Genomic DNA, 15,382 nt, shown 5'->3' with positions numbered 1-15,382 from the left:
GCTTTTGATTTAATTAACGCTGTTTAAAGTGTCAGTGATTGGTCGCTTCGTAGTTGGTTACAGCTTAGCGAGCCTTTAGGTATATAGACCCTAACAGAGATACAACCAGGACGAATAGCGTGGTGATAACTATCTCCTTTGTATTTGCGATATTAGGAAACTCAGGCATTGCAAAAGAGCAGGGCTCATATCCCTTCTGTTGCAGGTGGTTTACTATGGGTGTGTCGTAAAAATTAACCACGAACCATTTGTACAAGTCGGTATATCCGTGTAGCCAGCGTGTAATTCGCGTTCTTTGTATACACAGGAACCCCAACAGTTTATTCCTGTAGTCCCTTGAGTAGACCATAGAAGTGTAGTAGTCATATGAAGCAGCACAATCTTGCTTCACCCCCGCACCAGCTTCAAGCATCATGGCATACAAGTAAGTTGCCTTGTTTTCATTTCTCACTTTGGCCTCAAGCATCCATTCTGCTGATTGCTTAGGGTCACGCTCTAGAAGCGCTTCCGCAAGCAGTAGAGGTGACCCTCCACTTACTTCATGAGCACTTCTACGTGCATAGTATAGATGGCATAGAGAGGTGCCTGGGGAATCGGTTTCGTGTGTAACAGCGTGTAGTATCCCTCTTTGTGTACTCTCATTGCCGTTGTTTTGTTCATTTTCATGGTCATTACCTGCCCCCTGGATCAAGGTGCCATCTGGTGTATATGAATTCATCTGACTCCTTAGCGGCGATAGCGTCTTGTCGACATAACAGAGTCTATTATTGTACTTAAAATGCTTCGCCGCTGCTATATGAGCGTCTGGGTCACCCATTTCCGAGAGAAACATGTTAAGCAAAGTATGACCTATATCATCACCAACTCTTTTAGCGCGTTTTGACAAGATTCTCACAACCGACGGTAGTAATGAATAACGCCCTACTTTCTGGAACAGAGAGAATGATGCTTTGCATCTTTCAACTGATGAATTGAACTTCAAGTCATATCCATGTAGTGTAAGCACCGCTGTGTTGAATATAGCAACTAGGTTACCGCCTTTTGCAGCACGCCTATAATATTCCAATGCTGTGAACACATTTTTACCGTCTGGAGGTGTTATGTCGTTCAGCATACCTGCGTATGCATGTCCCATTAATATTTGCGATGCGATGTCACCACGATCAGCTGCTTCCTGTAGGTACCTTGCTGCTGCTATAGGGTCTCTTTGCGTTCCTAATCCGTATCGTGTCATGTAAAATCGTGCTGTTGCTGATGCCAACGCATTATTAGAGTTTGCTGCGATACGCAAGTAACGTTCTGCCGCCGATTCTAGATGTGCTCGATCATTGGGATTTAAATTGTAGTGAGCTGTGGCAATCGGTGCATCTTCCATGTCGCCATAATCAACATCTCGCCTTGGGATTTGGTTTAGCATATCGATCAAATGTGTTGCCATTGTTAGTGCAGATGTCACATCGCCGTTTTGCGCTGCCCTAGACCAATATTCCAAGGCTCTTGGTACATTCACGCTTATGTTACCAGCTTCATGTCCTACATAATGGAAGTCTCCCATGACACGTAGTCCATCAACATCGCCCATGTTTGCAAGTTTTTTGACGAACTCAGCATATTTTCGTGATCTAAATTCATCAGCTCCATCTCCGTTATACGATTGATTCTTTGTACGCATGGCCGACTTTGCAGCTTCAATGACGTAAGGGAGTGCGTCTATACATTTGCTCCCGATAGATTTGGGGATCCTCTCAATTCCGCTACTGGGAAGAGAGTCATCTAGGATTCGTGAAGGGTTTCCGATTCCGCTGTATATGTAGTAGCTCATTGCAAGATTGGAAGCATCGTCATATTTGTAGTGTCCACTTAAATAACTCAGTAGTATCTTGTCAAAATATTCGGTATGCTTCTGGCGCTTCGATCCTTTGGAAGTCACCAGCATCTGGTACACGGTGGACTCACCATGCGTGTTACGCGTTTCCCATGCATACATGTTATTAGCTACGGGAGGGTACCCTATGGCTGACAAAAATCCCAAAACGGCATTGCACAATCCACATGACGCACCTACACCTTCTGTCATATAGCTCAAGCTGCTTGCTATATTACGAGGCCACCCTCCAGGTATTTCTAGATTCCCGGATTCGTCAGGCACTCCAAAGAGATATAAGAATGCTAGCAGGCAACGGCACTTCGCCACCAATTTATCACGTACAAAGGATGAAAGCGAGAGATACTGTTCCTCTACCTTTTCCGCTAATGTCTGGACCGCTCTGCACGTATCCAATGGACTACGTGGGAACAGCTGTTGTGATGGTGTTTGTGGAGCAGTGAGTCTGTGAAGAACATCATGTAAAAATTTGAAGTCGACGTGTCGCGCATTTATATTCAATAGTTTACGGAAAACGCGTTCCGCATCGAATAACAAATTCAATTGTTGTGTATCATCCAGTAGCATGATATCCGCTGATTTATTGTACAAAGTATCATTTTTCATATTCCAATATGGGTGGAAGCTGTAGCTTGATTCGAATAGCATCTCTTCAATTTCCTCTCGTTCCTCTGGAGACGTGTTGAGTTCAAACACCGCCACTTTGGGAGATGTTTCTAGGTAATCATTGATCGTAATTCGTAAATGTCTGGTTACTCCAGTTACGCCACGTATTCTGTGCAGCCGCTTTCGATTTCGCAAAGACTTGAAGGCCGGTACAGCATGTTTTTCTAACATATTTGCCAGTAGATTGTGGGCTAGTTTGATAGTAACATTTGATATACACTGCACCTCTATATCCAGGCTTTCATCTTTTGTCAGCTTGGGCTTCAGCAGCGGTAATGCCAATATTTCCTCAGTTGATGGAGCTCCAGTATTGCCATGATAATTGACGTATTTAGAAAAATGTCCTATATTTTCAAAGAGTTCCTCCGCATAAGCTGATCTATCATGGTTTATTAGTAATTTATCTAGCAACTCTAGGTATTTTCGATTCACTGGTAACTTGCGAACGGACCACTGCGATATCATTGCTACAAATTTGTAATGCTTTTCCCTATTCAATCTTATGCGGTATTTATAAAGCATCAGTTCATTTCGGTCATTGCGATATAGATACTTCATATTTTTAATAATCTTTTTTGGGTTTCCATCTACACGATTGCGTTTTACAGAAACCTGATCTGCCAACATTCTCCATAGATATGTATATGCGGCTTCGTTATCGATATATGTTGGCCATGATGTTTCATCTCGTTTGAACTCTTTGTAGTGTTTCAAACGTTGTGGATTATTTTCTAACAATGCCACTGCCAATGTATATGACGGTCCTCCTATTGTGAGTCGATGCGGGAATCCTATCATTTGGAAATGCGGTAATATCCCCGTTGAAAACGCCATAGGGTCAAACATAGAATCATGCAAAATAGGTGAATTGATGAGATGTAACATAATCTCAACATCTCTTGGTATGAGAGTAGTTCCTAATCGTACCAATCTTCCGTTGTCTTGGTTTAGCATATGGAATCTGCCGTATTCACGAATAATAAGCCGATCCGAAATCCATCTTTCAAACCGACGTACATCGACATCTTCCATGGACGGCTGAAATACATTAGACACGTTATTGCAACACTATCGTTGCTAGAAGTTGATTCAACTCAACACGTGTAACAAACAAAATAACCATATAGCCATAATACTACCACATTACCGACTATATGATCGATACAAATGCACTGTTGTCGATTCTTGTGTTTGAAATCATAAATGCAGATATGTAGACAACATGAAAGAGGCAATAAATATAGCCATGTGCAACAACCAGCTGGTTGCCACTTTAATATGCACACGATCAATCGCTTATGTCAACATTTAATACAACATACCCCTATTATATCATTTTGCGCAGGCGCCGGGAGCCAGTCGACACTTGCCACGGCCAATTGGCCAAAAGTGGCCAACCCACCGGCTAATATAAAAGTAATCTTCATGATTTTTACGACGATATAGATTCAACATTGCTGCACATTTTGTGCAGTAGATGTGTTAATCTATAGATTAGCCGCTAAGTGGCATCACTGAGGGTGGTAGTGCATAGATGATGTGACACATATCACACATGTGATTCTTTCAAGCCCTTTAATGTTCTATATAGATACTACATTCATTTTATTCATAAAATTATTATTAATTTTTAACAGATGGATAAGATACACTATGGGATTCTAGATCATTGGGTAGAACATCCAGAGCGCCTCCAATCAAATCATACATTGTATTTTCAAATAGATCACATGCATAGCATCGTTTTAGACACATTTATCAATAGATACTCAATTTAATTGATAAAATTTACCTCCGGCGGGACTCGAACCCGCAACCTTCGGATTAGAAGTCCGACGCGCTATCCATTGCGCCACAAAGGCCTAGGCTAAAGTGCAAATTTAGTTACCATAACATGAAACACTACAAAAATATATGACGCGTCTATTTCTATAGCACTGCCATTATATGGTTTATAACCATTCAAAAATGATTATAGGTACTAGCGCTTCTCGGCGCACTATGCGCCTCTCTCCTGAGGTCAGCCGTATTCTCTACCTCAGGTACGTTGTTGTTTACATTTTTAACACACTTTAGGAATTTACCGTATAAAATATCGGCAGAGGAACTTTACGACATTTTCGGCAAATATGGATCAGTCCGTCAAATAAGGAAGTATGTTATATATAGCTATAGTCTTGTATATCAAATTTTATATTGACCACTGATTCTTTATAGAGGCAACACATCAAAGACTAATGGCACGGCATTTGTTGTGTATGACGACATTTATGACGCGAAGAATGCGTTGGACCACCTATCCGGTTTCAACGTTGCCGGAAGATATCTTGTTGTATTGTACTATAACCCTACCCGTTTGAACAAGCGCAAAGACCTTGATAAAGAACAGGAGGAGCTTGATAGGGTTAAGGCTGCTCTTAAGATGAACACATGATACTTTTGTAGTGTCTTCAGACATTGGTTATCGCAATATTGTAAAAATGTACTACATTCATGATCGATATTTTTATTGCTCCTGGTTACTACAGAGCCATTAAATAAATGTATGCTACCATGGAATCAACAGGAGTTATTAGTTTCGCATGACTATGGCCGCAGCGATGAATTGCCAAGTAAAATATCTACCTATAACGATCACAACTTTAGCTTAGATTGAGTCATCAACACAGGTGCTCTAGAAATATATGACTCCATGTGATATCTTACGAATAACTGTGCTACCAATGAATGATAGTCCAGTACTATGCCGATGTAACAAATGATGAAGCTGGTAATTATTAACTTCTGAACTCCAGAACCTTCTTACGATACAATTAATTCGAGGTGTCCATTATTCAAATAGAAGGTTGATTATATCCACTACTATGTCTACAGCTAAGTATCCTTATAGACATTGATCTACTTCCAACTAACATACACCAGTGATAACAGCTGTTATCTTTGTAATAGAAATAGGACACAACAATTAGACATTTTCAAGGTCATACAATAACATATATTGTTGCGGTTTAAGACATAACGACACTGATAGAGTTACACATAATATGTATTGTACAAATTACAGGATCCCTACACATTTAATTCAATGAAAGTATTAGTATAGGTTAAATAATTTTTATGTATGGCTTCGGTATTGGAATCCGGCTTGCCTGCTCTTGGGATCGAATGTGATTCTGATATTGTTGAATATCTACTTGAGCTCTTAGAATCCGAAGGCATCGATGCATGTGCTGAGTGGATAGCAGGGGCTTCAGCTGACTGCGACAGTAGTAAGGCTCGTGCGTTGGCAGAAGAAGCGTTTACAGCACTTAAAAGTGAGTCTGCTTGTTTTGTGGCATAAACCATCAGCATTTACAGATAACAGCACGAGTTCTGTATCGGAAATATCGGTCGCTGATGCCTTACAGCATGTTGATATCGCATTAGCTGCAGCCAAAGCTGCTGCTGAATGTCCGAAATCTAGTTCCCTTAACACTTCTGCTTGGGATCGTAGCGTTGAATTGGACAAGGACGTAAAGCGCGAGATTGTGGAACGCTATGCATCAGTTGAGCTTCAGACGTTGCATTTGGATGAAAACGGTCAGCTCTATGCATCTGGAGTATCGCTTCGTGATTTGGATGACGATGTTGCGCTACCGGTGAATGACAACGCTGCCCGCGTGAAAAAGGAGCAACAGGAGCGCCGCATGATGCAGAAGCAGCAACACATAGATGCCCAAGCAAAACAGCAGCTGCATAAACTGAAACAACAGGAACGTGAGGAGAGGGAACGGCTCCGATGTCAAAAGAAGGAGCGGCACAAGTAGATACCGTAGGTAAACTATGGACCGTGTTCTTCACCTTAGGTTTTCTGTGTTGTACTATAGTAGCGCAAGTTTTGCAATACCGTAATATAGATAAGTAATTCGACAAGTTAAAATTGATATTTAAATGGAGTTCACTTTCTCCACCTCAGGTGCCTGGTTTCACGCTCCTTTCCAGGTTTTAGTATACGCCATTCTTCTTCGTGGAGGTTGTGTATTCTCTCTATTGGCTTTAGTATACCCTGATTTTGTTTAGCATTATTACCTGCCTTTGCGATTTCATCTTCGGTAGCTCCGACCAATTTGCCGATTGATGGTATCAGTGTTTTGTGATGTATGACTTGGGCTATTTCCAAAATATCTACGAACCTTTTAAGTAGATCCACTGCTCTTATTGACGCCTCAAGTGATTTTTCATCCGTACGTGTTTTAGTTGCAAGTGGCCTGTTTAGTCTCATAGCCGCCATTCTGGCGAGAATGGTCGCCTTTGCAATAAACTTTTTCATTATCTTCCTTTGGTCAATGTGCGATCTATATTATATTTATCAAAACATTCAACAAGCCATTGGTAGCCCTAGTTGTGTTGTGATTTCCTTTGCTTTCATCACCATACCAGGTGGACCACAAGCAATGGTGAAGGAGTCCTTAGTTTCAAGGAAACCTTCACAGTGCTCAATGGACAACTTCCCAAAGACCAAAGCGTCGTTATTTGGTTTATAGTTTCGTATTACCTCTGGGTCTTCCGAAGTCACTAGGTACTTAACCTTTAATAATCCACGTTCTTGAAGCTTATCGAGTAACGGTTTAAGCAGAATCTCCTTTAATGTTTTATTGCAGTACACTAAATTCACTGGTATCTTCTTGTTGTTGATTAGATAACGCACATATGGCGTTATTCCAGTTCCTCCTGCAACGAGGTTTAGGTGGTTAAACTCGACGACTTTATCTCCTCCAATTGTTAAAGCTCCATTTTGAGTTAAGCTAAATTTAAACATGGATGGATAAATTGTCAATTGGTCCTGTGGTATCAAACACTCAATAACTCTGGTCAGGCTGCCTCCATCGGGATATTTCTCACACGGACGGTATATTCTCATTAGTATGTGTACTTCCTTTTTTTCTTGATCGATATATATAGGTGTGTATTTACGGGACACTTGATTAGTGTCATTCTGTTGACATATCTTTCCATTCCACTGACCCTGGACCTTTGGTAACATGCGTTCTCCTTTGAATTCAAAATGCGCGAAAATATGTAACATAAAATGTTGTTCTAACTCCGGTGGATATTGGAATATGAAAATGTAGACTGTAGGTGATATTGGTATTCTCTTGATAAGTGTAACTTTCAATTCTATACTGGTGTCTACGCTGTTTGGTTTTTCTTTAAAGAAACGTTCTCCTTGGAGGTACAAATTGATTACATTTTCATAATCTGTATTAATCTCCATTTTGAAATAAGTATTACTAGTGTGTAGATTCCATGTATATGTAATTATGTGGCCTTATGGGAAACCTTTTTGTACTTTTTAATTCTGTGATACATTATGCGATTTACGACATAGTATATATGCACAATGCTAGATCATTTAAGTACATATTAGACGCGTCTAATGTTACTGCTTCGTGTCCTCGAGGACTGCGCCTTCTTCTACTTCTTCTAGCGAAGGACTTCTAGATGTTACATTATCTGGTGGCAGATGCTCTTCTAAGATTAATGGCTTCTCGTCATAGAACTTTGGTGGCTTGGTTCTTGACCTACCCTTCCCACCACCTAAACGTTTAGGGTACCATCCCGCAACAGTTCGTGCGCGTTCTACATCTACCAACACTCTACGTCCGGAGACTTTACGTCCATCAGCTCTCTTATAAGCGTTTACCATATCTCTCTCGTCATTATACTCTATGAATGCATATCCTCTTGGTATGTTTTTGCGATCGTTTATCATACGAATTCTACGAACTCGTCCATACACATCAAATTCCTTCCATAATTGTTTTTCCGTGACTTCATATGGTATGTTGGAGACGAATAGTGTCTTATACGGGTCATGGGTTAACCAAGGGTTCGTAGCACCTCTTGCTAATGCAGGGTCATATTTCGGATCATACGCATCTCTTTCTGCTTTTTGTTTCTTGTGATGCTCTATGATTCGTTCTCTTTTCTTTTTATCAGCTCTTTGATGAGGTGTCTCGAATGGTGGATCAGGTGGGACTTGTTCCTTTGAGAAGTAACCAACATAATCTGCGATACCGTTGAATTTCTTTTTCATTCCATTTTCGATGGGAGGTATGTATTCCAGTGGCGGCCTTGCTTGAAATAGCACCAATAGGTGAGGAGGCATTCCTAGCGCCGACATGATGTAATCTTGCTTGATTATGACTTATTCCAACAAATAAAGTTTCATAACTGCAGGATATTATATATAAATGGATGTTACGCACTTTTCTAGAATAGAACGATTCAAGTTATCGATAGTTCTGTTTTCCTATGTCTGACATTGCACAATACGATATTAAGTAGATTTTTTTGTAACTCCTTAAGGAGTTCGAGTGACTAAAGATATTACCTATACAAAAACACACACAAGGTATAGAATCTAATTGTTTATATATCCATATAGTCGCGCGTTCATGGAAGTATTCATGTGGATGGGGGCTATCATTGCGATAGTTCTATCCGTCCTTAAAAAACACATTATCTTCTAACTTTGTGATTGCTTGATTGGTCATAGAATTAGCTCTACTGAGCTGGTGTACCATGTTTTTACTTCTGGTTTGTACCATTTAGACACATTGCCTTTTCACCGACACATTCGGTGAAACAATGTTGCCTTTGTCATCTGTATACATTTGTACCTTGTTGGTATACTCTACTTATGCAAAGGAGTTATACCAATCACAGAAGGTAGGTATGAGACATCGTTTGCTTTAAACAGTTCTGACTCTATGATACATCCTGTTGTAGGCAACATTATGTCCACGTGTAGACGCTATAAGAACCAAGTCATATGACAAACCGTCTTCAGCGAAGACAGCGAAGGTTCAGATCGCAAATGACGGCAGCATCAATCGGATTAACACAAGGCGACCATTGAATCCTATCAATGGCACATACACTAGCCATGAGAATGGCGACGGTTTGACATTGGACAATACCGACGTTTCATTAAGCCGAAATGTCACAGTGCCATCAGAGGACATTGTACAACAAAGACTGGATTCATATCGTAAAGCACCATCCATATTCCCTCGCGTATTACCAAAAGATGGATCAAGTGCTGTTAAGTCCAGCTCTATAGTGGATGCTGGTTTGGGCGTTATCACCCCTTATGCTTTATATCCACATTATGGACCTATGACGAAGTCTCTGCATCCAATGATGCGGTCGTTGCCATACTGTTCTATCGTTCCCCAACCTAACATGTTTAGGGTTCTGAGTAACATTCTTGCTTCATTTAGGTTGCTGTTATTAGACCATGGTGTTGGTGCTCAAGAGAGTCCCATTGTGCTATTTTTAATGGCAACATTATCTTCCATTCCATGGTTTGTTTTACGCTTCGCTTCAACTCCATCTATTATGTCGATGTTACGTAAGCGTTGGGCATTTCAGGGTGAGTGCGGGAGCTTTACCGTCGAGGATATGTTGCGTATCGCATTAAGCGTGTTAACTGCTGAATCTGTGATGAAGTTAGGTTTACGCGCCTGGTTTTACGGTCGTAACGTTAACTGGGTATCGATGATACCCAATGGTGTCTACAGTGTTGGCGGCAGTATATCGCAAAAGTTTGCCTTTTTGCCACGCGCCCTGAACGCTTTGGGTACTGGTGTTTTTGGCGGCTATTGGAGTGGTGAATCATTAAGTGGTTTGATTCACTTCATTGTACACTCTGCCGTTATTGCCAGATTGGCATTTATTACTGCTATTCAGCATGCTTTATTTAGGGAGAATTTCCATACTGCATCATTCATTCTGAGTCCTTTGGCATCGAAGTTGGCTTCCGTGGTCACTGGTATTGTCTGTGCTATTGCGACTGCTGGTAACCTTGGTACCATGTTTATATTCAAGAATTTCGCAAATGCAGTGGACGTTGAGCATTTGTTGGATCAATCTAGTTTCCGTGCAACTGAAAGTCAGGCTGCTGCCACGGGTTACGTCCGGAACGCCATTCACAACATTCCGAAGTTGTTGAAATCTGCCAACTTGGATATTGTTGTTCAGCTGACTTATTATCATGATTACTTGGTTCGATTGGTACCTCGTGGTATTGAGTGGCCCATTTTGCTATTCCACTTATCACTTGCATTGTATGCCAACTCTGCTGCAGGATTGTACCTTGCATTGGTCAATGCCGTTTATTCCGTGATAAACCAACGTTTGAGCAGCTACGAACGTTCTATTGTAACCCGTGATATCGATGAAATAGTTCAAGAATCGGGCTAATGTTATTAGCACTGTACAGATCATTAAACATTAAATATGTTTCTCATTTAGATACGGTGATCAGTATATGAATAACACACCACCTCAGATGGGATATACTCCATTGTTACATTGTGTTTACATGGCCCGTTTACTTTAATGTCCCTAGGTAATAAGTAGTTCACAAGCCCAGGGGATATCCACACTGTCGTTTTATTGGTTGAGATATAGATGTATTATTGAATTGACAGATTAAAGTGCAATATGCATTAGAGAGTAGGTACCACGGAGTGTACATGATGTGCGTCTCAAACGTAACGTTTACACATGATTCATAAAACACATAGACGGCATTAATAGTGTTACGCTTAGAGTAATAAACATGATTATGGATGGTTAACGGTACTATATCTAGTTGATACAATAGTTTTATCTATTTATAGGACTCTAGTTCACACGAGCTTTATTAAGATACATTCAAGAAACTTCCAACTTTTTTCGTCTGTATTGTATCAATGGCAACATCGTCTGGGAGATATTTCTTATCTACTCATTTTTGGGGACCAGTTGCAAATTGGGGATTTGTTGTGGCTGGACTCAGTGAGATTCGCAAAGACCCTGAACGTATTTCTGGTCGTATGACTGGTGTATTATGTTTTTACAGCATCTTGTTTATGCGCTTTGCTATCGCCGTTCAACCTCGTAACATGCTGTTGTTCGCATGCCACTTTTGCAACTCGAGCGTTCAAGCAGCTCAGCTATATAGGCTTTACAACTATCGGAAAAACCAACCCCCTGCAGCAAATGTGTTAGATGCTAAGTGATTCTTTGTACTACAATGTGAGATGGTGATGCCCATCATGAGCATTTAATCATAGCACCGTTTATCGCCTTGGATCTGCCATAATTTGCAGAGCGTTTTACATTAATATTCAATGTTTAAATTTTTAGTTTTTACGGTTTGCATCTATTAACTAGGCCACTGATATGTATAGGGTAACTTATTTAGCGATTGCTTAGGTATTCTATAGATGACATCGCTGTCTAGTAAAGTCTCACTACGCATTTATTCGTCAAAATATTCTTCATCTTCTATGGTGCCATCGTTGTCATCCAGCATTGCGCAATCGACCTCTTCTTCAACGGTCTCCTGATCAGATGTATCTGTAGAATCCATTGGCATATCATAATCCGGTGGGCTGGTACATATGGACGCACATCTTTCGCAGAACCCTTGTGTAACCTCCTGTCTATATAGCCAACATCTTTGACATTTGCTGTAGTCTGTTTCCACAAGCCAAATTTCATAACCGTTTCCTTTTATCGACGTTTCTGGAGGTACATAATCCCTTGACTTGGGTAGAATTCTTACGTTGGCCACCCCTAGGAGTAACCTGAGGTCTACCTTAGCAGTGGTTTCTACATTTAGCATTTGCGATATTGTGGCATCACTGTCACATAGAATGATAAGCTCCTTGTCATCTCTTTGCGGTCTCAATTTGTTAACCAAATTCCTCAAATCCAGCAAGGTGCCTATCGCGGTATTGACATCTACTTTTGAAAGGTAGTTTGGCATCTTCATCCATCTCTTCCCAAATACTGACTTGATGTTAGCCATATCCTTTCTTTTCTGTGGCATTGTGACGTTATGGATCGTCTGGTAGACATCCTCTGCCATATGCGGCATTATCGGGGCCACGACGTCTAGCACGTTACGCATTATCTTTTTAATTATGATTTGTGCGCATGTACGTGACCATCCGTGCTTTACATCGCAGTAAAGCCTATCCTTGCAGTATGAGACATATATATTTGAGAAGCGTGTTAGGAATATTTCCAATTCTCGAACAACTTTGTGCAGACAACCTTCTTTGAAGTATTTTCTAGCGGTGTATACAAGATCGTATGACAGTTTAAGCATGTATATATCCAGGGCATTAAAGTAATCCAGCCGTAAACGGCACGTATCACTCTTAATCTTACAGTCGTGCGTAACCCCTATGGCATATTTGAAGAAGTTAGCAATCTTCTTTGCAAGATCAACAGCTTCTGATATGTTGGAATTATTCAGCTGTATATCCTTGCGTTTGAAATCGTTGCTGCAGGCCCAGAGTCTCAAGACGTCTGCACCAAGGCTCTGCGGTTCGTCGAGCTCTATCAGTTCTGTATCTTCGTAGTATTCCATACCTAGCATTTTGTCCAATCCAGCTTTGGCCACATTGGGTATATCGATTTGTTGCTTATGGGTCAATTTCTTATTGGACGGCCCCGTTAATGGAGCGTCAGTACCATCCTGATCGATGTTATCTGTAGTGGTATGCTTCATATTATCAAGATTCACTGTATCCTGTGTTTCACTAGGTTGATTACGCTTAGATAGCTTGTTACCACTATCGTCGTTCACGAATCCATGTGTAATGATCCCTTTGGCGAGTAGGCATTTGGTATCGTTTTGCAACAGGTAGTTAACCAATATCGACGATTGGTACCAGCCCCTAAATTGGTCCTGTCCCTCTATTGCATATTCGGGTATCAGTTCCCTAAATTCATAGTTTTGCTGTGGAGCTACATTTTTGGCCATTGTCAACAGTATTTCTCGAAGTCTGTTAATGGTTACTCGGTTTGCTAATGCTGATTCGAACCATATATCCAGTGAATCAGCTTTGTAGTTCAACTTCCTGAAGACGCGATCGCCTAATTCATAGTGTGGCAAAGAGTCTACATTAACTTTTAGACAGTATTCTCCCTGTGCAGTCCCTGGTACGTGGTAATCTATGTTGTATAGCTTTGCCAGTTCCGGGTCATCCAGGGCGTCCACATCTACGAACGCAATGGGTATTGGTATACCCCAAATTCTTTGTCTACTTATACACCAATCTTGTGCACGATTGGCTATGATTTTCTTCAGGTAGTTTTTAGCCCCTTCTGGGTATATCTTCATTTCATCCAATTTAGGTATGCACGCCTTCCGCTGTAATAGTGACAGGAACCACTGTTTAGTCAACCTTACGTGTGTCCGATTACCAAATCTATTGTCAACATCAACGGGTAGGTTCTGTACCTCAGTGTGGAGTAGTGAAGTTCCCAACACTTTTCGTAGACATTCGGTGTCGACCTCTTTAATAAGTTTATTATCCAGCAGCGGGTGTACTCCAGGGTAGTAGCGTTCGTTTTCGTCTATAACATTCGTTATAGCATTGGGATCATTTACATATCCATCATGTATCGTGAATCCTGGGTAATTCGAGAGTATCTTAAAATCAACCATGCCATGTGCCGGTGCTGCATGGACAATACCCGTGCCTTTATCTTCAATAACACCGCAGTGGTCGTGGACCTTATATATAGCACCTGTAACGGGATTAATAATTTCCTTTCCAACGAATATTGAGCCGCTCAGCGTTCCCACGTAGTGCTTCTCCGAGAAAATACCGAAGTTCTCATTGTTGTTCATGACGTATAAAATGCCATCCCTGTAGTAAAGGTTGTAATCAGTGATTGCGTTTATTAAGACACCGCGATTCGCTGGTAATGTCCACGGTGTAGTGGTCCAACATACCAGGCGTACTTCAGCTAGAGGACGATGGAAATCCAGTGCACGCAGAACATCGGTGTTATCAACAAGTTCAAAACCGACCAAAGCAGTTAATGTATCTAATTGCTTAGTCTGCAGTTCGGCGTACGATAGCACTGACTGTGACTGCGTGCTATAGTGTTGTGGACATCTCGCACGGTATATAAGATTAGATTGCAGAAGCTTTTCGAAGGCCTCCATCACCTGCTGCTCATAGTAGAAGTGATACGTAGCATAAAAATCTTTCCAAAGTGCCCATACTCCAGCGGATTCGAAAACCTTCTTTTGGGCCTCGATAGATTTCGTTGCTACTTGACTGCATTTTTGCCTTATATCAACTGCTAGTGGCAATCCCGTTTCTGTGATATCAGTTCGTGACTGCCCTGGATGGTACCCAGTGTTTTGTAATACCTTGGATTCTATGGGAATACCATGGCAATCCCACCCTGGTAGGAGCAGTGCAAGCTTACCATCAAGCAGTGATGCCCTTAAAAGCACATCCTTTATCGTTTTGTTAAGAAAATGGCCATAATGCGCATTACCATTGGCGTAAGGTGGTCCATCGAGAATAATACACGTTTTTTGCGTTACTCTGGAGTCGTTGAATTCTTTATTACCAAAATATGCCAACCGCCTTTCCAACAGTAGCCGGTATACATCATAGTGTTTCCAAAATGACTGTATGCGTATTTGCCGTTCAATGTTAGCCTTGAAGAAATTACTTCGCTTAGGCCATATATTTTGCGGGAGATTCAATGTCTTTTTGATTTCATCATTATTCTTCACATACTCTTGGTCAATAGACACTGAATATAGATGTGATCCATTATTATAACGATTTATGTTATCTTTAAGACACAAAGTGTAGAATGGGTGGAATCCACGGTGTAGTTGTGACCCATTATCACGACGTCTGAAAGATAATACCGCGAGCGGTATGACCAGTGCCAAGCATGCTATGGCCTGTAGCCGTAGCAACATAGTGCCACTGTATAAAGTCGCATTGCTGTCTATATGATATATCTAAGTCA

At 41.0% G+C, this 15,382-nt stretch overlaps 9 protein-coding genes across 9 annotated transcripts; 4 read left to right on the top strand and 5 right to left on the bottom strand.

The window, feature by feature from the left end:
• Positions 1–10: 10 nt before the first annotated feature.
• On the bottom strand, positions 11–4,019 carry BBOV_II005840 (Oxidoreductase NAD-binding domain family protein). The gene is made up of 2 exons (XM_001610052.2): positions 3,874–4,019; positions 11–3,589 (listed from the first exon to the last, which is right to left on the bottom strand). The coding sequence occupies exons 1-2, from the start codon at positions 3,976–3,978 to the stop codon at positions 65–67; spliced, it is 3,630 nt and encodes a 1,209-aa protein (XP_001610102.2). The 5' UTR covers positions 3,979–4,019; the 3' UTR covers positions 11–64.
• Positions 4,020–4,451: 432 nt separating this feature from the next.
• BBOV_II005820 (putative pre-mRNA branch site protein p14) lies at positions 4,452–5,039 on the top strand. Its single transcript, XM_001610051.2, has 3 exons — positions 4,452–4,593; positions 4,628–4,705; positions 4,769–5,039. Exons 1-3 carry the CDS (start codon positions 4,499–4,501, stop codon positions 4,983–4,985), a joined length of 390 nt encoding a protein of 129 aa, XP_001610101.2. The 5' UTR covers positions 4,452–4,498; the 3' UTR covers positions 4,986–5,039.
• A 606-nt stretch (positions 5,040–5,645) lies between these two features.
• BBOV_II005810 (uncharacterized protein) lies at positions 5,646–6,398 on the top strand. The gene is made up of 2 exons (XM_001610050.2): positions 5,646–5,865; positions 5,909–6,398. The coding sequence occupies exons 1-2, from the start codon at positions 5,673–5,675 to the stop codon at positions 6,355–6,357; spliced, it is 642 nt and encodes a 213-aa protein (XP_001610100.1). The 5' UTR covers positions 5,646–5,672; the 3' UTR covers positions 6,358–6,398.
• A 22-nt stretch (positions 6,399–6,420) lies between these two features.
• BBOV_II005805 (uncharacterized protein) lies at positions 6,421–6,889 on the bottom strand. Its single transcript, XM_051767060.1, has one exon. It carries the CDS (start codon positions 6,858–6,860, stop codon positions 6,489–6,491), a length of 372 nt encoding a protein of 123 aa, XP_051623826.1. The 5' UTR covers positions 6,861–6,889; the 3' UTR covers positions 6,421–6,488.
• Positions 6,868–7,873, bottom strand: BBOV_II005800 (Oxidoreductase NAD-binding domain family protein). The gene has a single exon (XM_001610049.2). The coding sequence runs from the start codon at positions 7,803–7,805 to the stop codon at positions 6,909–6,911; it is 897 nt and encodes a 298-aa protein (XP_001610099.1). The 5' UTR covers positions 7,806–7,873; the 3' UTR covers positions 6,868–6,908.
• Positions 7,874–7,939: 66 nt separating this feature from the next.
• Positions 7,940–8,994, bottom strand: BBOV_II005790 (putative U1 small nuclear ribonucleoprotein 70kDa). The gene is made up of 2 exons (XM_001610048.2): positions 8,800–8,994; positions 7,940–8,764 (listed from the first exon to the last, which is right to left on the bottom strand). The coding sequence occupies exon 2, from the start codon at positions 8,712–8,714 to the stop codon at positions 7,971–7,973; it is 744 nt and encodes a 247-aa protein (XP_001610098.1). The 5' UTR covers positions 8,715–8,764; positions 8,800–8,994; the 3' UTR covers positions 7,940–7,970.
• Positions 8,995–9,127: 133 nt separating this feature from the next.
• On the top strand, positions 9,128–10,881 carry BBOV_II005780 (putative integral membrane protein). Its single transcript, XM_001610047.2, has 2 exons — positions 9,128–9,262; positions 9,323–10,881. The coding sequence occupies exons 1-2, from the start codon at positions 9,182–9,184 to the stop codon at positions 10,796–10,798; spliced, it is 1,557 nt and encodes a 518-aa protein (XP_001610097.1). The 5' UTR covers positions 9,128–9,181; the 3' UTR covers positions 10,799–10,881.
• A 357-nt stretch (positions 10,882–11,238) lies between these two features.
• On the top strand, positions 11,239–11,655 carry BBOV_II005770 (Mitochondrial pyruvate carrier 1 family protein). Its single transcript, XM_001610046.2, has one exon. The coding sequence runs from the start codon at positions 11,293–11,295 to the stop codon at positions 11,599–11,601; it is 309 nt and encodes a 102-aa protein (XP_001610096.1). The 5' UTR covers positions 11,239–11,292; the 3' UTR covers positions 11,602–11,655.
• A 134-nt stretch (positions 11,656–11,789) lies between these two features.
• On the bottom strand, positions 11,790–15,373 carry BBOV_II005760 (tRNA synthetases class I family protein). Its single transcript, XM_001610045.2, has one exon. The coding sequence runs from the start codon at positions 15,330–15,332 to the stop codon at positions 11,844–11,846; it is 3,489 nt and encodes a 1,162-aa protein (XP_001610095.1). The 5' UTR covers positions 15,333–15,373; the 3' UTR covers positions 11,790–11,843.
• Positions 15,374–15,382: the final 9 nt, after the last annotated feature.

The sequence above is a fragment of the Babesia bovis genome, chromosome 2 (genome assembly GCF_000165395.2).
Source record: "Babesia bovis T2Bo chromosome 2, whole genome shotgun sequence".
Lineage (NCBI taxonomy): Eukaryota > Apicomplexa > Aconoidasida > Piroplasmida > Babesiidae > Babesia > Babesia bovis.
This window is presented reverse-complemented; position numbering and strand designations above follow the sequence as displayed.